Genomic DNA, 24,716 nt, shown 5'->3' on the forward strand with positions numbered 1-24,716 from the left:
CACATTGATCACTATTTCTCTCACAAGAGAAGACCGAGGAGAAATAGGAGTTAAGCTGTTCAGCCCTCTCTTCATCATCTGTTATAATTTCACTTTCTTGTCCTCACAGTGGTCCTATGGTATCCCTATTCTTTTTCTTCCTTGAAATATAACTAAAGAAGCCTTTTTTGTTATGTTTACCATTTCTTGCTAGCCTAAGCTCATATTAAGCTTTACCTTTTCTAACACTCTCCATACAATTATGGGCTATTTGTTATACTCATTCTGTGTAATGAGGCCTTCCTTCCATTTCCTAAATGACTCTTTATTATTCCTTAAATCTTTTGACAACTGCTTATGGAGCCAATTTGGCTTCCTTAGGCTTCTTCCATCTTTTTTTTTTCAAGGGAATTGTTTGTGATTGAGCCTTCAGTATTTCACTTTTAAGTTACTCCCAGCCCTCTTGGACTCCCATCTCTTTAAGTCTTTCTGACCACGGGACTTTATACAACATATCTTTAAGTCTCTGAAAATCAGCTTTCCTGAAGTCCAGTCTATACGTACGACTATGTAAAGGTTTTCTCTTTCGCACGATTGAAAATTCTAAAAGCACATGGTCACTGCTACCAAGTGTGCCTACTACTTCCACCTCATCTACCAGTTCTTTCCTGTTGATAAGAATTAAGTATAAAATAGCAGAGCCCCTGGTTCCCCTCTCTACTTTCTGGGAAATGAAGCTGCTGGCAAGACAAATTAAGAATTTAACGGAGTTTGCATTTTTAGCAGAGTTGATCTTCCAACAGATATCTGAGTAATTGAAGTCACCCATGACCACTGTTTCCCCCTTTTTTGAAAATGGTGTAATTTGGTCTAGCAGTATTTCATTCAAGTCCTCTGACTGGCTTGGTGGTCTATAGCAGACACCCACAATAATACCACTCTCATTTCCTACTCCTTTTATATTTACCCAAATACACTCAACTGAACTTTCATGCTCGGGTACCTGTATTTCTTCACAAGTATAAAGATTCCTAACATATATTGCTACACTTCCCCCCCCCCCTTCTTTTCTTGTCTGTCCCTTCTGAATAGATTGTACCCCTCAATTTTAGTATTCCAATTGTATTATCCCACTAAGTTTCTGTGATTCCTATTAGCTCATAGCCCCCTTCCTCTATTAGGACTACTAGTTCCTTTTGTTTGTTTCCCATACTCTGTGCACTAGTTTAGAGACATCGTAATCCATCCTTTGTGTGCCTCATGGTTTTGGTTTTTGAACTTCCTTGTAAGCTAGTAGTTCCCTGCTTATGTAACATTCCCTGTAGATTTGAGATCTTCTCATGTTCAGATCTTGCCATCACACCAAGTTCTGAATTAACGCCCAAAACGTTCTCCCAAAAATACTTTTTCTGTCCCTTGTGAGGTGCACGCCATCTCCTGATAATAGCCCCTCATATTGACATCGCTGACCATGATCCAGAAATCCAAACTGTTCCCGTCGACACCATTGACGTAGCCAGTCATTTCTTTTCATAATTTTTCTCTCTCTTCCTATGCCTTGGTCAGTTACAGGAAGGACTGATGAAAACACAACCTGTGCTCCCAGGTCCTTTACCTTTCCCCCCAGATCCACAAAGTCTTTTAAAATATTTTCCATGTTCTGCTGGGCAGTATTATTTGTTCCTACATGGATGAGAATCACAGAATTACAGAGTTGGAAGGGGCCATATAGTCCATCTAGTCCAACTCCCTGCTCAATGCAGGATCAGCCCAAAGCATCCTAAAGCATCCAAGAAAAGTGTGTATCCAACCTTTGCTTGAAGACTGCCAGTGAGGGGGAGCTCACCACCTTTTTAGGCAGCCTATTCATAGAATCATAGAATCATAGAGTTGGAACCATAGAGTATTGGCCAAGTAGAAGTAAAACTCTTTTTTATGGGGGACTGTGAAGTGTTTCCTGAGCTTTGTGGGGTCAGCAGGGGAGAAGACCTAGAACTCTCACCTGTTGGGGACTGTGACCTTTTGCCTGGTCTATGTTGGGGCATGTTCTTCATGGGGGATTGCACATGAATCCTGAATCACTCCCACCTGAATCCTGATAACTGCATATTTGGGGTTGTAGCTGCAGAATGAATACAGCAGAAAAAAGAATGGTGCATAAAGGCAGGCACAGAATCTGAGGTCAAGCGTAAATGCTTGGCTGCTCGGAAAAGTAAGCTGTTTCTGCAGTAAGCTGTTTGTGCAGAAGATACTGAGAAAATATCAAGAAAATGTCAAGAAAATAATGAGAAAATTTATTCTGTTCTTCTCCTTTTTAAAACAATAATTTTGGGTCATTCAGGCCAATTTACTTTGAATCCTACCATCTCTGCAAAGATTTGTTTTCTTCAAGGTAGAATTTTAGTTTATTGAGACATGGAATCTCTGGACACTATGGAGGGGGGGGGGACTTACCCTATTAGCCAGTGGGGGACAGATTCTCCCACCAGTGGTGGGCGAAAGACAACCCTAGATAAATGATTAGCAATCCATGCCTGTCTTGTTACAGTTCTTATTGGGAGTCCTTAATAAGAACTGCATCATTTGTCTTACACAGGATTCCCACTGATTCCTTCTTGCATACATGCTGTTGCGAGGGCTGTATATTTCAATGACAAGTAAGTGAACACAAGTTTGTTTTATTTAACTACTGTGGACTGAGAGTTCTTCTCCCCTAACTTTATTTTTCTCCCCTTACAGCTGCTGGATCAGTTCAGATACTCACCTGTTGTATATCATCCACGGTCCTATTTGTGCTGCTCTCGTGGTATGGACTTTTTCAGATGATCCACTTTTAATAGATACATTTGTTCATTTGTTCGTTTAAAGTCTAATGTTTCTATGGTACACAGCTAATCTTCCATTTTATAATAAGTATATGGATCAGGGGTGGCCAAATTGCGGCTCTCCAGATGTCAGCAGGGGCTCATGGTAATTGTAGTCCATGGACATCTGGAGAGCAGCAGTTTGGCCATCCCTGATGTGGATAATAGTAACAGGGTAGACAATGCATCTTTCACTTGAATGTTAAAATACAAGTAAAACATGCATGTGGACAAGGATTTGGAACCAATTTGTTTTCCCACTGGTGAGAAAGGAAGGAAATCCCCTTTGCCTACCAAGGAGGCTTTGCTGGAGATCATGTATGGAGTGGGATGGGGGCTGTAATAAGAAGAGGAATTGGGCAAGATTTTGGGGGAAAGCTAGTGGTATCCAATCCCATAGTCCCCATTATGTGAGGGCAGGTCCCCCCGAATCATATCCCATGGGGATATCATTGAACTGCCCATTAAGCTAATACAAGACCTTTGTATATGCCCAGAAATAATGAGCATTCCGAGCCAACATTTTGACTTATTAGGAATTGGAATGAAACTGCCAAAGCATACAAACATGTCATTCTGAATCTGATTTTATAGAATCATAGAATCATAGAGTTGGAAGGGGCCATACAGGCTATCTAGTCCAACCCGCTGCTCAACACAGGATCAGCCCAGAGCATCCTAAAGCATCCAAGAAAAGTGTGTATCCAACCTTTGCTTGAAGACTGCCAGTGAGGGGGAGCTCACCACCTCCTTAGGCAGCCTATTCCACTGCTGAACTACTCTGACTGTGAAATTTTTTTCCTGATATCTAGCCTATATTGTTGTACTTATAGTTTAAACCTATTACTGCGTGTCCATTCCTCTGCAGCCAACAGAAACAGTATCCTGCCCTCCTCCAAGTGACAACCTTTCAAATACTTAAAGAGGGCTATCATGTCCCCTTTCAACCTCCTTTTCACCAGGCTGAACATTCCCAAGTCCCTCAACCTATCTTCATGGGGCTTGGTCCCTTGGCCCCAGATCATCCTTGTCACTCTCCTCTGTACCCTTTCAATTTTATCTACATCCTTCTTGAAGTGAGGCCTCCAGAACTGCACACAGTACTCTAGGTGTGGTCTGACCAGTGCCATATACAATGGGACTATGACATCTTGTGATTTTGATGTGATGCCCCTGTTGATACAGCCCAAAATGGCATTTGCCTTTTTTACCGCTGCATCACACTGCCTGCTCATGTTTAGCTTACAGTCCACAAGTACCCCAAGGTCTCGTTCACACACAGTGTTACCTAGAAGCGTATCCCCCATCCAGTAGGCATGCTTTTCATTTTTCTGACGCAGATGCAGAACTTTACACTTACCTTTATTAAATTGCATCTTGTTCTCATTTGCCCATTTTTCCATTGTGTTCAGATCCCGTTGAACTCTGTCTCTATCTTCTGGAGTATTTGCCAGGCCTCCCAATTCGTTGTCATCTGCAAACGTGATGATTAGTACCTCCACCCCCTCATCTAGATCAGTGGTCCCCAACCCCCGGTCCGGGGACCGGTACTGGTCCGTAGATCAGTCAGTACCGGTCCGGGCTCCTCCCCGTCCTCCTCCCCGGTTGCTGCCTTGGGGGCTGCCCTGCCACTCTGCCACTGGCTCACCTTTGGTGCTCTCCAGTGGCCGCCATGGCTGGGGCTCCCCCTCGGCATGGCACTGTGCAGCTGCTGCTGGCAGCATCTCCAAGCGGGCAGTGGGACGTCAGGGGCACCAGCAGGAAAGCAAGTGGAGCAGGGGCTTAGGCAGCAGCGGTGACATCCCTCAGCAAAAGACTACCTCCCCCCCCCCCCCCGGGCCTCAGTAAAATTGTCAAACGTTGACCGGTCCCCGGTGATAAAAAGGTTGGGGACCACTGATCTAGATCATTAATAAATATGTTAAAAAGTACCGGGCCGAGCCCCGAGCCCTGAGGTACCCCGCTACTCACCTCCCTCCAGTCTGATGAAATACCATTGACCAACAACTCTTTGAGTGCGGTCCTCTAACCAATTCCCTATCCACCTAACTAGCTGAAAATCCAGACTGTAGTCCTTCAATTTATCCATCAGATGCTAGGAAGCCTCCCACTGACCATTTGTCTTTCCCCTGTAAACCAAGGACTGACTGATAAGGCAGAGCTCCCTGCAGGGAGGAGGAGGGGGGATGGCTAAAGTGCCATACTGCTATAAATTTCCTAAGGAATGCAAAGGTGGGGAGGGAATCAGAGCATGAAACAAGGGGTTGCTAAAGTTGAAACCAAGCTTCCCGGATTCCCCAAGAGAGCAAAAAGATCACCATGACCGTTTATGCACTGGAGGTTTCATGCTGGGTTGCAGGCTGGCGTTTTAGTCGTGGCAGGTGGCCCCACCTCTTCCTGCACCCACACGGGGGAGCATTTGGCCCGGTGCACCTCATCTGCCCCCTATTTGTGTTCCTGCACGAGAGCTGGGGCAGTAAAGTGCCCAGTGCATAAACAGTCCATGTGACACAACCAGAATTAATTCCCCTAAGAAAATGAATGCTTTGAAGGGTAGAATGTATGGCAAGATTCCCAACCAGGGGTCTTTCGGAGCTCCAAGTGGGGTCCACAGCCTTTCCCCTCCTGTCTTAATGAACTTGGCTACAAGCTAGGGAACCAGCTGTTTCCATTGCTCCACTTACTCCCTCCCATGAGTGAGTTATCTTGTGTTTTCTGTGCCGGGGGTGGGGGTCAGAGTCTGCATGCCTACTTCCACCTTAAACTGCCTCCTACCTCCCCCGCCATCATCCGCAAACCTGCCTATTAATGTGAGTGGTGATTTCACTTCCAATGCCATGTCATTTCCGCGGGGCCTGGCGGGGAGGCATGGCCAGTTGACATCAGTTCTGTGGTTCCTTGAAGACTAAAACATCATTCCACAGTCAAAAGTTCAAAAAGGCTGCTCTATTGCATATGACCTCCCCTCCCCAAACCCTGCCCTTCACAGGCCCCACTCCCCAAATCTCCAGGTATTTCCAAAATCAGTGTGGCCAGCAGGGAGCTTTGACTCTTGAAAGCTGATACCCTGGAAATCTTGTTGCTATCTAATTTCTAGCTCTTCTACTGCAAACCAACCTGGCCGCCCCCTAAAAACTGCCTCATTGAATAATGTACAGGACTTCAAAACACAGCTGGCTCCTGGCGTGGCCTCTCTAATTCACAGGAGCAGCTACGGTTGCCAGGGCCCTTCCTTTGGAATTGTAATTTCCTCCTTTCCTGGAGCATTGAGCAGCAGGCTGTGTGCAGCTTGAAAAAGTACTATATGATGCAATAGCGTTCACTTTTTGGAGAATTCTTCTAAGTCAATTTGTTACTTATTCTCTTGAGAAACTTGATAATATTATTGCTTCTGTTGGGTCCACTGTAGAGGCCACCCTTTGAAACAGGGGTCAACCAGATCCTTGTTTAGATTTCAGTTGCAACTGTTGCCTGAACTATTTTTATATGACACTTGTATTGTTGTACACAATTTTGCAGTATTATTTGGTTATTACTTATTATGATGATACTTTAAAATGACTATTTTTCATTGGTGGAGGCATTATTTACTATAGTTTAAGAGTTACGATTACACAACCTCCTCTTTTTTTTCTGGTGTTTTCCATTTACTGTGTACCCCAGTTTTTTGTTTGTTGTATTCCATTTTGATTACCAGCAGGGGATTGGGGGGAGGGGGGGCAACAGGCTAGCCAGATCCAGAAACTCCTGAAGGTTTGGGGATGCAGACTGGGAAGCACAGTGGGGTACAATGTCATACAGTCCACCTTCCAAGACATCCATTTTCTGCAGGGGAACTGTATCTCTGTATCATGGAGATGAGCTATAATTCTGGGGGATCTCTAGGTTCCACCTGGTGGCAAGGTGTAGCGCTTCCTTTTAAAATGTGCCTTTTTCAGGCTTGTGGAAGATCTCAGCTGTGCATTAAAAATATATATCTTTGTGTTAGAGGAAAGCACCAAAAAGGTCCCAATAAAAGTCTTTGAAGATCATTTCATAGTGTGTGGAGGGGAGTGCTAATTTTAATCTATGAAGGAAGGATGTACAGCTGGGTATACAGTAGGAAGTTAGATGTGGAAGTTAAGTGGTCTTAAATCTGAACAAACCCTATGGAACTGAATTGAAGACCTTGTTCAGCTAAACAAACTGAAATTGATTATAAAATCAGAGTCCAGTAGCACCTTTAAGACCAACAAAGACTTATTTAGTGTAGTTTACAAAAACACAAAGAGAGACCAAACGGCCTGTAATTAGTGATCAAAGACTGGCACTTCCCCATATGCTGCTTGTATGGAAACCAGATGGAGCAAGCATATGGGAAAGAGAGAGCCTTTGATCACTGATTACAGGCCGTTTGGTCTCTCCTTGTGTTTCTGTAAACTACACTAAATTCCAGGGGATTGATTGGCTGTTTTGACAAAGGATTATCATTTGCTGTATATCAACCAAAGTCTCATGAAACCCATGGGTTCCTTGAAGGGATTCCCGAATGGGTGGGAGTTAATTTTATAGATAGATTTTTAAAAAATTGTTAAACATTTATTGGTTGTTATGACCATATGTGGTCATGTTGACCGCCCCCCCCCCCGCCGCCCCTGTGACCAATGATGGGCCTGGAGAGACCCGGGTGGTCATGGACACAGCTTTGCTTCCCAACCATATTCTGCATGATCACAACACTTCTGGGGTTTCTTCTAAGCCCGAACCATGTTACAGGTGTCTCGCAACAGTAAAAAGGTTGAAAATGGCTGCCACAGAGTTTTGACCAAAAGCCAGAGTGTTGTTTCCCTTACTCATCGATGTGCCTGTGTCGCTTCTGGATGACATCAGCATGTCACAGAATCAGAGAATCATAGAGTTGGAAGGGGCCATACAGGCCATCTAGTCCAACCCCCTGCTCAATGCAGGATCAGCCCAAAGCATCCTAAAGCATCCAAGAAAAGTGTGTATCCAACCTTTGTTTGAAGACTGCCAGTGAGGGGGAGCTCACCACCTCCTTATGCAGTCTATTCCACTGCTGAATTACTGTGAAAGATTTTTTCCTGATATCTAGCCTATATCGTTGTAGTTTAAATCCATTACTGCACATCCTTTCCTCTGCAGCCAACGGAAACAGCATCCTGCCCTCTTCCAAGTGACAACCTACTTAAAGAGGGCTATCATGTCCCCTCTCAACCTCCTTTTCTCCAGGCTGAACATTCCCAAGTCCCTCAACCTATCTTCATAGGGCTTGGTCCCTTGGCCCCAGATCATCCTCTTCGCTCTCCTCTGTACCCTTTCAATTTTATCTACATCCTTCTTGAAGTGAGGCCTCCAGAACTGCACACAGTACTCCAGGTGTGGTCTGACCAGTGCCATATACAGTGGGACTATGACATCTTGTGATTTTGATGTGATGCCCCTGTTGATAGGCATTCGCCTTTTTTCACATTTACTTCCTGCTTCTTTCCTCCTTATGTCTGGTAAGTTCTCCTGGGTGTAAGCTGCATGGAGCTTTTATTCCAATCCCAGGTCGATTCAATCCTTGCCGTCTACACAGAATGTGATTCCCGTTTTGATTTTGGGCGATTTGATATTGGAAGAATTGGATTGAGAAAGCATGAGAAAGCACTCGCTCTGTGGTAGAGAAGCCCTGATTAGCCAGCTGACTCCATGTTAGAGAAGCCCTGATTGGCCAAGGCTGCCCAGGCTGTTAGCTTTTCTTAAAGAGGAAGCCCTAATTTTCTCTCTGCAAAAACTGCAGAAGCCCTTACGTCTGTGGGTAGAGATTTGCCTTGTGTTTTTTTTTTTCTCCCGCCTCTGTTGTGTTCTCTGTTGTCTTCATTCCTCTCCCCCTCCCCCGTTAAAGAAAAGAAAGAAAGAGGCTTGGCTTCTCCCTCCCCTTTCTGAGCCTCCCTAACCTTGTGCAGAACACTTTTCTGTTTCATTGGTTGGGGTGGGGGGGAGAGTGAGTTGAAATCAATCTGAATTCAGCAGGATCCACACCAGAAAAAAACAAAGTAAGTGCAGAAACAGCCCTGGTTTCTGGGAACCCTGAAATGGGGAATGAGTTTTCAAACTGGGGACTGGCAACTCTAGCCATAATTGAGACAACCCTCTCCCCAGTTGCTACCCACCCAGAAGGCAGGAACACCTGAAGTTGGACTTAAGATCTGCAGTGGTCATGGATTCTGACTAAGAAGAAAATTCGTTCCAATATTCTAACGTTCTGGCCATGAATTTCTTGGAAACACTTGCATCTACTCTTCTGTGGGTCATACAGACATCTTGCAGTGCTGCACACCACAACATTTCAGGTTTGGGGGCCTGGCTTGGTTGCCTTAGAGCTTACATTACTAAATAACCGTACCACAAAATTGAACTTAAAGGATTTCCTCTCCTTCTAGGTGAATCTCTTCTTCCTCTTGAACATTGTTCGCGTTCTGATCACCAAGCTAAAAGTCACCCACCGCGCAGAATCGAATCTTTACATGAAAGCTGTCCGAGCCACCCTCATCTTAGTGCCGCTTCTTGGCATCGAGTTTGTGTTGTTGCCTTGGCGACCAGAGGGCCGTATTGCTGAAGAGATTTATGACTATATAATCAATATTCTGATGCATTATCAGGTAGGCACTCCTAAGGACTTGTCGTAGCTCACAGCTGCTGGTAAAGTTATGCCAACTAACGGAGGGGTAGAAACATTTTAATGGATTCCATATATTAACAGCATTTGTAAACCATACAAGACCTTTGTCTGAAAGGAATTCCCAACTTCAGTTCTGTACTGTCGTTCTTGGCGAAATGAGCCAAAAGTATGGAATGGCAACAGGAATAAAAGGACATATTTCATGAAGAGTTTCTCACATTCCAAATTGGGCTCCCTCCAAGGCCACCAAATGGGATTAGAGTTGCCACTTCTGTGTGGGGCAATACCAGAGATTTGGGGGGTGGCACTTGAGAAGATGGGGTTTGAGTTGGGGAGGGATTTCAGGTACAATGCTGTGGAGTCTACCCTCCAAAGCAGCCATTTTCTTCAGGGAAATGGATCTTTGTCATTTGGAGATCATTTATAATAACGGGAGATTTCCAGGCTCCCCCTGAAGGTTGGCAACCATATTTGTCATATGTCTTAGTGAAGCTTAATGATTTCCTTATAATTGAGCAAGGCTAAGAATCTAGGGACTCGATCTAATGATCTGTCACTGGAGGGGGCTGATGGTTGTGGATCTCCCTACCCCCTGAGCTTCTTTAAACTTTGGAAATTTTCCAAACCTGTGGGGCCTGGTTGGAGTAATAGCTCCATGGATGGGTGGGCTGCAGTAATGAGGAGGAAGTATCTTTAACCGCTCCGCGGGAGCGGAATAAATAAAACAGTAAGGGCCCTTGGTGTGGGCCCTGTCCGGCATGGGGAAGGGTGCCCATTGGCCCCTTGCCCCGGACTGACAAGCGGAGGGCCCAATCGGCAGGTGCTTCCCTTCGAATTGGGCCCTCCGATTGTCATTCCAATGCTAAGGGCCCAATTGCTGCTCACGATTGGCCCCTTGGCCCCAGTCTGATGAGTCAGGAGGCGTTTTGCGCCTCCCAACCTGCCCTCCCCCCTAACGTCGGCTACCTTTGAGCCATGGCCGCCATTACCTGCCTGCCCGCCGACACACCAGGTAAGTGGTGGGCCTCAGCCGGAAGGTGGGGGGGGGGAGCTTCGGAGATGCACCGGCCCTGCCTCTTTCCCGGCCCCAAAGCCCCCGCCTCCGGTGGGAGGGGTCGGAAAAAAGGCAAGGGACAGGAGGGCTTTGGGGGCAGCAGGAAAGCCGCTGGGGGGTGGGGGGAGGGGGGCCTTTCCCTGCCACCCCCAAAGCCCTCTGCCACCCTCAAACAGGCAGTGGGAGGGCTTTGGGGTGGCAGGGAAGGGGACGGAGGATCCCATTCCCTGCTGCCCCCAAACCCTCTGCCGCCCTCAGACAGGCAGCGGGAGGGCTTTGGGGGTGGCAAGGAAGCGGCCACAGGGCAGAGGGGCGGGGATCCCTTTCCCTGCCGCCCCCAAAGCCCTCTGCCGCCTTTCTAGCACCTGCTGTATTGAGCAACAGCAGGCTTAAATTCTAGTCTCATAGAACAAAATCATAGAGCCTGAGAGTTTGAAGGCGCCATACAGGCCATCTAGTCCAACCCCCTGTTCAATGTATGATGAGCCTATAGCATCCAGGATAAGGCTGAAATTCTTTCTACCTCTTCTGTCAGCAGAACACCATTGATTTTATAACAGATAAACTGTTTTAAAGCTGTTTACATAGTTTACTGTTGTGAACCACTCTGAGCCTGCCCCCAGGGAGGGGTGATATATAAATCAAATTATAAATTTAAAAAAGATTCTCTTTTAAACATTCTTTGGGTTGAACTCGTACCTCAGGTAGAGTGGTGGCCCTGACTTATTTCTGTTGGGGTGATTTTTCCATAGTGTGTGAAAGGGGCTAGACATGTTTGCATAACTACTATATAACCCAGGTTCTTTCCCTGCAACTAGCCATTCAGCACAACTGCCCTCATTTTGCACAAGAAATGTTCCATCAGAATTATTTCAATCCTATGTCCATGATATATACTTGTGTAAAACTTTTATTAAGTATATTTCCCATCAAATTAAACAACTGTCTGTTTTTTTTTTCTACAGGGATTGTTGGTAGCAACCATTTTCTGTTTTTTTAATGGAGAGGTACGGTAAATTACATCTTTTTATGATTTGGGACATTGGTTGAACTGAATTGGCTTGACACTGGGTATGGCAGATATTTTGGGAGTACCAAAACTAATAGGGCAGTTGAAAGTAGGACCCAAATGATGCTTATCAATGCTTCACCTTCATCTTGGAGGAAGGTGACCAGTGATGTACCACAGGGTTCTGTGCTGAGGCCGGTATTGTTTAACATTTTAATTGATGATGTAAATGAGGGTATTATGATCAAATTTTCTGGTGACACTAAATTGGGTGGGGTGGCTAATACACCAGTGGAAAGAATTACTATTCAAGGAGATCTGCTTAGATTGGATAATTGGGCCAACAAAATGAATTTTAATAGGGAGAAGTGTAAATTATTCCATTTGAGTAAGAATAACATGATGCATAAAGATAAGATGGGGGATATCTAGCTTGACAGTAGTACATGTGAAAGGGACTAAAGAGTTCTGGTGAACAATAAGTTGAATAAGAGCCAACAATGTAATATAGCAGCTAAGAAGACAAATGTAATATCAGGCTGCACTGCTAGGAGCATAGAATCTAGAGCAAGGGAAGATATAGTAAAGGTAAAGGTATCACAGCAAGAAAGAAAGTGTCACAGCAGGGAAGAATACCCAAAGCAGTGTGAAATAGTTCAGGGTTGTAAAAAAGGTTCCAAAAGGTTCTTCAAACACACACATCAAACCAACACGGAGTTTCTCTGGTCAATCACAAATCATGGCAGAGATCAGAGGGGCTGATCCTGACATTCCGCCCTTCCAAGAGCCCCCCCCCCCCCCCCGCATCACCCGCCATCCACCGGTCTGGGATATTGAGGAAATTTACGATGGAACTCTCTGATGAGCCTAGGGGCCCGCACATTCCCCGCCTCCACCCATTCTCAGTCTCCCATGGGGAATTCTTTCCAATCCACCAAGTACTGCAGCTTTCCCCGATACCAGTGAGAGTCCAAAATCTGGTTCACTTCGTAGTGTGTGTCCTTATCCACAAAGACAGGAATAGGGGCAGCGGGAGCAGGGTGCCAAACATCCGGAAGCGAGGCTTTTTTCAGCAAGCTGCATTGAAAAACGGGATGAACATGTCTGTAAGTTTTTGGCAAGTCTAGTTCCAGTCTTATTTGTCTCTTGAGAAACTTATATGCAGGTCAAGAAGCAACTGTGAGAACTCAACATGGAATCACTGATTGGTTCAAAATTGAGAAAGGAGTTCGGCAAGGCTGTATACTTTGCCTATTTAACTTGTATGCGGAGCACATCATGAGAAAGGCGGGATTACAGGAGTCACAAATTGGGATCAAGATTGCAGGGAGAAATATCAACAGCCTCAGATATGCAGAAGATACCACTCTAATGGCAGAAAGTGAAGAGGAACTAAAGAGCCTGTTGATGCGGGTGAAGGAGGAGAGTGCAAAAGTTGGCTTGAAACTCAACATCAAGAAAACAAAGATCATGGCGTCCGGCCCTCTCAATTCCTGGCAAATAGATGGGGAAGAAATGGAGCTAGTGACAGATTTTATTTTCCTGGGCTCCAAGATCACTGCAGATGGAGACTGCAGCAAAGAAATTAAAAGACGCTTGCTCCTGGGGCAGAAAGCGATGGCAAATCTAGACAGCATCCTAAAAAGCAGAGACATCACCCTGCCAACAAAAGTGTGTTTAGTCAAGGCTATGGTCTTCCCAGTTGCAATGTATGGCTGCGAAAGTTGGACCATAAGGAAGGCCGAGCGTCAAAGAATTGAGGCTTTTGAACTCTGGTGCTGGAGAAGACTCTTGCAAGTCCCTTGGACTGCAAGGGCAAACAAACCGGTCAGTCCTAGAGGAGATCAGCCCGGACTGCTCCTTAGAAGGCCAGATCCTGAAGATGAAACTCAAATACTTTGGCCACCTCATGAGAAGGAAGGACTCCCTGGAGAAGAGCCTAATGCTGGGAGCGATTGAGGGCAAAAGAAGAAGGGGACGACAGAGAATGAGGTGGCTGCATGGAATCACTGAAGCAGTAGGTGCAAACTTAAATGGACTTCGGGGAATGGTAGAGGACAGGAAGGCCTGGAGGATCATTGTCCATGGGATCGCGATGGGTCGGACACAACTTCGCACCTAACAACAATAACAAGTTCCACAGTCACAGAGTTGATAAGGCGCTTGATGGCGAAGGGGCCCACAAACTTGGGTCCCAACTTGCGGGAAGGCTGTTGGTTGCATAGATTCTTTGTGGACAAATAGGCTAAGTCCCCAACAGCACAGGATGGAGCAGCAACCCTTTTTCTGTCAGCTTGCTCCTTATAGTCCTGATTAGCATTCTCTAAGCAGTTCACAATCTGAGGCCAAGCTAAGGCAACCCCTATTGCCCATTTTTGTACATCTGTGGAACCAGCAACCATAGTTTCCCAGGTGGGCACAGCCATCAGGTCCATGCCATAGACTACTTTGAAAGGGGAGACCGCTGTGGATGAGTGGACCCCGTTATTGTAAGCAAACTCAGCTAACGGGAGCAAGGCCATCCAATCTGACTCTTGGTGGTTGATGAAACAGCATAAGTATTGTTCAAGGATCTGGTTCACCCCTTCAGTTTGGCCATTAGTCTCTGTGTGGTACCCTGACGTGAGGGCTTGTTCCATGCCTAACAAGCCCAGGAGCTCCTGCCAGAACTTGGCAACGAACTGTGATCCTTTGTCTGTCAAAATACGCCCTGGGATTCCATGCAGTCCTTACATGTGTTCAACAAACAGGGAGGTGAGCTTGGAGGTGGAGGGCAGCCCTGCACATGGGATGAAATGTGCCTGCTTTAAAAATGCCACCACCCAAATGACAGTTTTCCCATGCCTGGGCGGGAGGTCCGTAATGAAGTCCATAGTGATCTCCTTCCAGGGAGCTAAAGGAGTGGGCAGGGGTTGCAACAACCCCTTTTTCTTTCCCCCCGCCGATTTGGCAGTGAGGCACACAGGGCGCCCTTGCACATACAGTTCCACGTCCTTGTGAAGAGTTGGCCACCGGTAGTGTCGCCGGACTAGGTGCAAAGTTTTCACAAAGCCAAAATGCCCTGCCGCTTTAGAATCATGACACAGTTTCAAAACGTCCCTCCGCGCCGCCGCGGGCACGAACAGCCTGTCCCCCCGGCAAAACAACCCCTCCTTCTCCTGAAGCTCCGGCCGTAGGCGGGCAAACTCTGGGTCACTAGTGACGTCCTTCTGGACCCACCCTCCAGGGGAGGGGGGCCCGCCAGCCCCCTGGCATCTTGTCACTACGGCCAAACCCAGTTGGGAGGATGTGAAGAGAGTGTCAACCAATGGCTCTCGTTTGCAATCGTATTGGGGGAGGTGCGACAGCGCATCAGCCAGAAAGTTCATTTTGCCAGGCAGATGCTTTAAGGTAAAGTAGAAGCGTGAGAAAACTCTGCCCACAGCATTTGTTTCGCTGACAGGCAGCGGGGCTGCTTCAAAGCCTGTAGGTTCTTATGGTCTGTCCAAACTACGAAGGGGTGAGCGGATCCCTCTAGCCAATGCTGCCAGGTAGAAAGGGTGGGTTTTACTGCTGTGGCTTCCTTTTCCCAAATCGCCGTGCCCTCCCCAAGTGGCCCAATAAGTCTTTTATTAAAGGCAATGGGTAGGCATTGGACGTAGAGACAGTATTCAGGCCCCTGTAGTCTGTGCACAATCTTAGGGTACTGTCCTTTCTTTTTACAAAAAGCACTGGCGCTGCCATGGGGGAGGTTGCGGGGCCATGCAGGCCGGGGCGGATGAAGCCTCAGGCAAGATTCTTGTCCAGAAAAGAGCGCAACTCAACCATGGGGCTCATGGAGTACACTTTGGCCCGGGGGAGAGGCTCCCCCTGTTTTAAGTTCAATGGCACAATCTGTTTCATGGTGGGGCAGCAACTAGTCGCACTCCTTTTCCGCAAACACATCCTGCAAGCCCCAATAGTCTTTTGGCAACCCCAGTGGCCCGGCACGACACACTGCTGCATGCTCGTGCTGCCCTTCCGAGGAGGGCCCCGTCGTTTCACACCTGCAGTGCCACCTACACCCTGGGTCGGTAAACCTGAGTACTCAGGACTCCAGCGCACACTGGGGTCATGCTTATGCAACCAGTCCAGACCCAGAACAAACGGGAAAGCTGCGCGAGGAGTCACCACCGGCTGAATCCGTTCCCAATACTCTGGAACTTCTAAGTCCAGCGGCAGGGTGCGAGACACCGCCTCCCACCCTTGCACGCATTTCCCATCCATTTGGGCATAATGGAGCAGTTTGCGGAGTGGCTCCACTCCCACCCCAAAGGTCATACTAGTGGTGGGTTAATCAGTATCCGGGTACACCCAGAGTCTAGAATGCTTTGTACCCCCACTTTCCTCCCCTACCCAGGAAGAGTCAAAGTCACTGGGAGGAGTAGTAGGGGGATGGGACTCACCGAGCGCTTGCCCCTGCCTCGGACCTGCTGGGAAGGCCACCTCACAGCAGGTCGTCCTCGTTTCCCAATGGCTCCTCTGAGGCACCTCCATCCTCCGCCCCACTCCCGCTAGTAGAGGAGGACGGGTAGATGATGGGCTCCAGGAAAGGGGTCAGCAGAGCCTTCGCGGATTTCTTCCCTGTGACCAAGCCTTTGGCGGGAACACCGGCCGACTTGCCCGGTGTAGTTTTCCCCAGAGACTTCTCCTGTGCAGGCGTCGTGGTCTTCTTGGAGGGGCAGTTGGCCAGGAAGTGCCCCTGTCTTCCGCAGCCCAGGCAAAGCCCTTTCTGCCGGTGGCAGGTCCGCTCCGCGGCGGCTGGGGGAAGGCTGTGCCGTGGTAGCTGGCCTGCTCCTATTGCCCGCGGAAGGCTTACTGCATAGTGTGCGGCACAGCGCCATGCCCCTCCTGGTCCTCCCTCGCCTGGTCCTCTCTATAGGGACTACTGATGCCCAAGCCTCATGTGCCCTCGAGGCTGCCACCACAGCACAGGAATCTTTACTGTGTGACTGGGAGTTCCGGCGGAAGGAGGAAGGAGGTAGATGCTAATTTCGCTTTCAGCTCTGCAGGTTTTTAATATTTTACTATTAGTGTTTAAGATTTAATTACCAGCCAGCAGAAAACTAATCCTACTGTATTTCCCAGTGCGAAGGGCCAGCTGCCAAATTAAGTTAAAAACAGAATATGGGAAACGGGAAGACAACGCGAGATAAGGAAGATAGGAAGGAACTAAACGGCCTCCCAGCTTGCAAGCAAATCAAAATAATGGAGTTTTTTTCCAACAGAGATTTCGGTTTTTTACAACGTGCCAGTCACTAATTATTTTGCCCCGCTAGCTGATAGCACAGATAAAGTTCAAGAGAGTATAGTGGAGGAGTTAACTAAGGTGATTAAACATAAAGTTGAAAGAACCGAAGGGGAAGCTGCTATGAATGAATTCTTTGGGGCAAACGAGGAAAAGGTTTCAAGTGACAACTTTACAAACAACTGTGAGATATTGGCAGAAATGGTGAAACTAGCTGCTAAAACAGTTGTTTTCAACGCCATTAAGAGTATGGAAGAACAGCTGGAGAGGATTACCCAGGTGGTAACAGGCCTAGCAACTGAGAGAAAGTCAGGTAGAAGTTCCTCTTGTAACATTTCCTATACACAACCTAAACAGGAACCTGACACCCTCACAATGAAAAACATCTTCCAAACTTTGGTATAACAAGACACTAAAGTGTGCTCGACAATCTGCCCTTTAAGTGGACACCTACCAAAGTGGAATTCAAAGCGTGCAGTCACGCACCATCTGAATGACCTACTCAGGAAAAGCACCTTCCCTATAGATTTACTCACAATAAGGTAAAAGGTAAAGGTATCCCCTGTGCAAGCACTGGATCATGTCTGACCCTTGGGGTGACGCCCTCTAGCGTTTTCATGGCAGACTCAATATGGGGTGATTTGCCAGTGCCTTCCCCAGTCATTACCGTTTACCCCCCAGCAAGCTGGGTACTCATTTTACCGACCTCGGAAGGATGGAAGGCTGAGTCAACCTTGAGCCAGCTGCTGGGATTGAACTCCCAGCCTCATGGGCAAAGCTTTCAAACTGCTGCCTTACCACTCTGCGCCACAAGAGGCTCTTTTACTCACAATAGAAACTCTTAATACCTCCAATCAGATGCAGAAAGTGCTGCTCTCTTTTAGGACTGCAAGAATTCTTCGTTGCTGCTTGCACAGAAAGTGGAACTCTGGTACAAAGGACTTTTCCCAACACGTGTCTTCCTTAACACCATCACTTCTCCCCTTTGCCCAAAAATGTCTAAAAGTAAGACTAGGCAAAGAGCGAAAATAGCTCAAAAAGGCGGTGCAGTAGATCCATCTCAACCAGACCTAATACATTGGACTGATCTTTCAAACAAGCCTTCTACTAGAGATGCCAATTTAGAGAACTCAGTAGAGGAGGATCTGATGAAATCTTTTGGGTTCCTGCTAATGGAAGACCAAAAAGCAATAACGGACAGACTGGAGGAAATCAGAAATAGACTACTGGAAACCACAAATGCCCCTCTGCTTGGAAAAGATCTCCCCAAGTTAACCTCACCGCAGAACTCAGTTATTGTCCAACTGGCTGAGCCTCCTAAAACATCCAAGGAAGAGACCTTGTCCTTACTGACAGAGGGAACTGAAAAAGAAAAACAACTCCCATCAGGTGAAGGAAAGCCCCCCAGGTTGGACTCTGTTGCGCTGAATGGGTGTGTCTTCAACAATCCAACAGGCCAACTGGAGTTGATTACAACTGAATGACTACCCAGGACAGATTCAGATTCAGATACCTTTATTGGCATAAGATTTGATATACTTAAAACAAAATTTAAAACAGAAAGAAATTCTGGACATAGACACATGGACAACAGTAATAAGGCCTTATGCCATATAGCCGATCTGTGGCAGAGATAGATTAGTTCTCTAGATAGTTGACAGGATTTTTGCGAGGTCCACTATCTGACAAGACTCCTTTACACTCAGCAACATCTTCACTAGATGTTTCTCATCGCTGCACAGATACTTCAGTTTTCCCATAAAATCCCCCAGATAATGATGGAACATCTGAAACCCAGGACAGAGAACCGCCTCAAAGACAAACAAACTTGCTAGAAATTATTTCCTGGAATATCGTGGGATGGTTTCCATGCCTAGCAAACCATTCTGAAATCCCTTTCTACAGGTGGGACTTCGACATCATAGCTGTCCAGGAAACCTGGACCTCCACTGACTTGGAACTGAATGGTTATCATTCTTTCACAGTGGAAGCCGCCCCAGGCAAGGGACCTGGCAGACTAAAAAGGGGGGGGGGGGGTTGGGCATTCTCATAGCAACTCACCTGAACTGTAAATGTAATGAGAAACCCTGTTTAGGTCTCTCTGCCATGGCAGTGGTCCTCTGTTGGGATTGAGGTAAATTACTTGCCATAAATGCCTACCATCCACCCCATCGAAGTAATGCACAGACTACTAGTTACTGGTCTGAGCTAGAGAGTTATAGCTCTTTCCTTGCCATGGAGCTCCCTGAAGCTAGGATTTTGTTACTTGGTGATTTCAACGCCAGAATGGGCTTTGACAACTGTGCACTGGAGGCAAAGTATACCAGCTTCCCTGAGGACTTTGACGTGGTCACAGGCAGCTCATGCTTGCATAGAGCCTTCAAAGACCAGCACTGCAACCTAGCAGGCTCCTGTCTAGCCAAATTGGCCTACAGACTTAGTCTGCATATTATAAATGGCTCATTACCTGGGGAGCACACTTTTATGTCAGATAGCAGATCTAGTACAGTGGACTATATGCTGACGTGCTCTTCACTTTTACAGGATATTAAGAATTTTCAGGTTCTACCATTTTTGGAGGGGGATCATTTTCCTCTCTTTCTCCAGCTGACTCCCTTAGTACAATCTGCCCACTTCTCTCTCAAATTCTTATACTCTACCTCAATTAATTCTACTGAACGCCTAGGTTGCCGAGCTAGATGGTCACCCCAGATTGACAGCAACCTGAAAGCCATGCTAGCATCCCTAGATCTTCAAGCCTATTGCTCAGCTTTTACTGGTTTAGATGCCTCAGTGGACCCACTATCTGTTTATCAGAATTTTATTCTAAAATTTAAATCTGTGTTATCAGATAAAACTTTTAAAAGAAGGGGGAAACCCTGTAAGCCTTCCAAGTCCTGATTTGATAAATTGTGTGTAACTGCCAAAAAAGCTCTCATCTCCACATACCATGTATTCATTAGCACAGGAGGCCCTGATAGACAGGATGCCTACGCCCGTTTGGTTACCCAAAAGAAAGCATTCAAACTTCTAGTAACCCAGAAGAAAAAAGAATATACTAAAGAACAATGGAGACAACTCTTCCAGGCTGTGAAAGATAAGGATCCATCCAGTTTTTGGTAATTAACATCTTGCCAGAACTCCCAAAGCTTATCTAAACTGGACACATTTAGTCCCCCAGAAAAATGGGTAGCCTTTTTCAGAAATATGTACAAAGACCACTGGGCCACTATGCCGCCCTACATTATAGAGCTTGACAAAGTGCCAAGCTGGCCCCCAGTTTCTCATGCAGAAATTGAGTCACTCATTGGTGAGCTAATGACCGATTATGCACTGGGAACTTTACTGCCCCAGCTCCCGTGCAGGAGCACAAATCGGGGCTGGATAAGGTGCACCAGGCCAAATGCTCCCCCGTGTGGGTGCAGAAAGAGATAGAGCAACCTGCCACGACTAAAACTCCTGCCTGCAGCCTGGCATGAAACTTTCAGTGCATAAACGGTCAAAAAGAGGCAAGGCTCCTGGAATAGATGCTATTCTCCCTGAATTTATAAAGGTGAATCAGAACTGGTGGGTCCCATTTTTAGCCTCCCTCTTCATGCTTCTAGATAAGACTGGTTTATTTCCAGAAGAGTGGAGCACAGCCGTAGTGGTCCCCTTTTTCAAAAAAGGTAAAAGAGACGACCCTGCATGCTATAGACCCATCAGTTTAGCAAAGTTGTTAGCAAACTCTATGCTAGGCACCTTGGAGATAATCTCAGGACGTGGCTTGACCAAGAGAATATTATTGCAGAGGAACAGGCAGGATTTAGGGAAGGCAGATCCACACTAGATAATTGTCTAACCCTGCAACATATTATTGAAAATTATAGCCCACTATCCCTGTATGCCACATTTGTGGATCTCAAGGTGGCCTTTGACTCCATCTCTCATCCTCGACTCTGGGCAAAGCATGAAGCATCAACAGTGGCTAGAAGGCTTTATTTACTTATCAGAGCCTTGCATGATCGTACCACCCTCGGGGTCAGGTGCAGCAGGAAAGGACATTTAACAGAACCCATTAACTCAACTAGGGGAGTGAGACAGGGTTGTATACTGGCCCCACTGCTATTCATATTTTACATAAATAATATGGTTAACTTTTTTAGAGGGTCAGACCTTCATCCGTCAAAACTAGCACAACGGAACATCCCCTTGTTACTCTGTATATGATGCCGTACCACTATCCAGAACTCCACTTGGGCTAAGGAGAGCCCTAGTTAAGCTTGCCGTATACTGTGAAGAAGAGAAACTAATAATTAATTATCAGAAAACCATAATAATGGCTCTTGGCACTTTCAAAAAAACTAGAAAGTGGCATATAAACAACCACAGTATAGAACAGGTAAAACATTTTAAATACCTAGGAATGGTTCTGCAGGCAAACGGCTCAAAATTTGCCCGTAGTAACCATCTTGCTGACATAGGAGCCAGGTGTGCACACAACATTCTTAAGTTCCTACAGAATAAGGGTGGCCACTGTATCCCGGCTGCTCTTAAAGTCTATCAGGCCAAGACTCTAGCCCAACTGCTTTACGGCACATTCGTAGGCCCTCCAGCCACCTGCTTTACCCCATTTGAACGGGTACAAACCAAATTCCTGAAAGCAGTTTTACAAGTTCCCAGGTGTGTGTCAAACTCCCTGGTCCAGTTGAAGACTAGAATACTGAAAGTTGAGGTCGAGGGTTGTAATTTCCTCTCTTCATCTCTGGCTAAAGCTGATTTTCAACCCCAGTGGTCTACTACCCTTAATTTTAGAGGATAGTTTTCAATCTAGCTGGTTAGTGGCGGTTAGACAGAAGTTTGAATGTCTTGGCTTTTCCTTACATGCTTTACTTTTGGCAGGTATGGACTCAGCTAAAAAAATGATAAAACAAAGAATTCAAGATACTAAGTGGCCAGCAGACCTTTCTAGTTCCCCCATCTTTAGGTCACCGCTCAGTAACAGATATATTCTTTTTCCCGCCTCATATCTTTTTACTCTAGAAAGTAACACTCACAGAAGAGCCTTTACCCCAGCTAGGTGCATGGCACTATCCCCAGCAGTATTGGAAGGGAAGTATAAAAGGATCCCCTTCCCTGAGAGAACATGCCCCTGTAATTCTGGCCAGGTTGAAGACCTTGAACACGTTTTTCTGTACTGTCCTTTCTTTGCCGAGGCCCAAGCTGAGTTCATCCATCCCTTTGTAAAGCAAACGTTACAACAAACTGTAACACATAACACAGACCTTATCAATAAATTACTGTCTGATGAATCCCCCAAAATCACCAAACCTGTTGCTAAATTTTGTTCAATAGTATGTAGTATGTAAAGCTGGTAGGGTCCGCCATGAGGATCTTGTTTCAGGCTCAAAGCTATTTCTGCTCTAGTTTTAAAAATCCAATATATAATATCTGAGATCCATTGTATAATTTCCCCTGTTATATGTCTGGTGCAAACCGTAATAAAATTTCTATCTTTCCATCTATCTATCTATCTATCTATCTATCTATCTATCTATCTATCTATCTATCTATCTATCTATCTATCTATCTATCTATCTATCTATCTATCATCTATATATCATCTATCTATCTATCTATCATCTACTGTGTGACTGAAAGTAGGCTACAGCCATTTTATGGGTGGCTGTTCTTCTTGTGGCAGCCATTTTGCGGGAGCTATTTTGTGGCAGCACTCATAGTACTATGCCAGAAGTCCAAGAATCCCCTCAGGCTCAGAAATTTTGGAGACTCCTGATCAAACCCATTCCCATTTATACCCCTTTATATATGTCTGGCACCATTTGTGAAAAGATACACGTCTTTTCACATTTCTTTAAATAGAATTTATATTATATTAGTTAGTTATAATAATTTATATTATATTAGTTAGTTAGTTAGCTTTGAGACCTTGGTTTTCAATTAGGGCAGCTGATGAGTTTTAAACAGTAGTTCTTCCTGCCCTGCCCTTCCAAACCCACTTCTTAACAATGCATATATTCCAGTATTTCAGTCATGCTATTGGCTCTTTTTTGGAAGAGCTAGATTCAATTTCCATCCTATTAAGGCCCGTGGTAAATAAATCCAAGGTCCTGTTGTACAGGTGGCCTGCCCTATTGTATGAACGGAAACAATCATAAAACACAACATCCTTCCAGCAAGAGGACAAACAAATAGGCCATGGGTGCCTTCATCTAATTCTACCCGAGGTATTTTTACCCAAGGTAGGAAAAACATGTGGAACTTTGTTCAGGAAAATGATTTCCTGTCATCTTTATGTAAATGCAAATCAGATCTTGCCAGGGTAAGCTGAATCATAGATTTTAAGAGGACTAGCTCCCTCCCCTCCCACTCCCCACTGATTGCCTGAAATTGGCCTGTATACTTGTACAATGTATGTTTAATACATTGGCATCCTGTCCTTTCCCCTTATTGCTTGGGATGGACTTTTTCCAGCTAAGTGTCCCATCCAAGGAACTGACAGGACTTCATTTCAGAGGCTGCGTGCTTATCTATACATTGCAATTCCTTTTGTGTTTATGCTTATTTTTTATGTTAAACTAGTCATAAAACCCACTGCATGCTGGAATGCAGTGGGTACTATGTCGGGGGATGAGAATAACAGCCGCTTGGGGAGGAATGTAAAGGAATTGGCAAATGAGTCTGTCATTTGCAGCTGGTTAGCAGCGGCCCACTACCTTTAAATCCCGACCCCCCACCTTTCCAGGCAGCTTTGCCTGGAGGGATTTAAAGGGAGGGATTTAAAGGGACTGGGTGCCTGCCTACCAGCTGATAATGACAGCTGCATCCTTCAGCTTGGGGAGGAATGCAAAAGGATCAGGTGGCATGGCTATCATTGTCAGCCAGCAAGATGCCTCTTGCTCCCTTTAAATGCTCCTCTCTACCTTCACAGGCAGCTTTGTGAAGGTGGTGTGTGGGGGGGGGGGCATGCTTTGGCCAGTGTGCCGAACCTTTCAAAGCCTCCTTGCATGGGCAAGGCTCTGCCAGGAGGTTTTGGAACATTCAACACTTTATCAGAAGTACGTTCCCGCCTTTATATGTTATTGATATTTTTTCTGTTTCAAATGCAACTTCTTGGGTTGCTTTTCTAAGGAGGAGAAAGGAGGAGAATGGCATGGGTAGAGAAGGGAACTTTAATCATTTCTTCCTCTACTGTTCCCCCCCCCCCGGCTTTTGATCATGCTGGGGAGAACTCACTTTCCCCCCAGTATAGGTGGAACAGATCAGGAGATCAGGCTCTTTTCCAAAAGAAAATGGCTAAAAACAAAAGGGTCAAAGATGTTCTGTGCACCCCAATCCCTCCATACTGGTCTCCTCCTTTATAAAGCAATCTTGAAAAGTGCATTTTCAAAAGCAAAAAAATATTGTTTAATGTTGCAGTGAGAAAGAAAGTCATGTATTAATAATATAATGATACCTCCTCATATCGCTTTAAGGGATCTGCAATACTGTATTAAAATGGCATTAATAAAATATAATTAACAACAATATTCACAATATTTTAAAAAATGGAGAAAGAACACTAATAACTAGGTATGAGCAAAAAGAAAAAAATGAAACCACGTAACCATAAGCTGAGCCACATTGCAAAAGGTTAAGTGTTTGTTCCTTCACAAATCTGTCTGAAAATGTAGTGTTCTTTTCAGGTTTCTTTTTAATATTGTGGATATTGATCAGTAAGATAATTATAGCTTATTAATGGCACATTTTAATATGGAATATTGCAGATTCTCTTTTATTATTATTTGGATTGGATGTATTGGCCACCTCTCTCTGGCAACAGGCTCTGACAACCAAGTGTAGGAAGCAATTTCTTTTCCATAGTACTATGGGGGGGGGAG

The 24,716-nt window shown here is 45.7% G+C and overlaps 1 protein-coding gene across 1 annotated transcript in view; it reads left to right on the plus strand.

The window, feature by feature from the left end:
• LOC143828164 (calcitonin gene-related peptide type 1 receptor-like) overlaps positions 1 to 24,716 on the plus strand; it is a 150,681-nt gene that overhangs the window by 120,911 nt on the left and 5,054 nt on the right. Inside the window, 4 exon segments of the mRNA XM_077318416.1 lie at positions 2,576 to 2,636; positions 2,719 to 2,785; positions 9,269 to 9,487; positions 11,527 to 11,568. Of these exon segments, the coding sequence (XP_077174531.1) occupies positions 2,576 to 2,636; positions 2,719 to 2,785; positions 9,269 to 9,487; positions 11,527 to 11,568 (389 nt within the window).

This window comes from Paroedura picta, unplaced genomic scaffold (genome assembly GCF_049243985.1).
Source record: "Paroedura picta isolate Pp20150507F unplaced genomic scaffold, Ppicta_v3.0 Ppicta_v3_sca19, whole genome shotgun sequence".
Lineage (NCBI taxonomy): Eukaryota > Metazoa > Chordata > Lepidosauria > Squamata > Gekkonidae > Paroedura > Paroedura picta.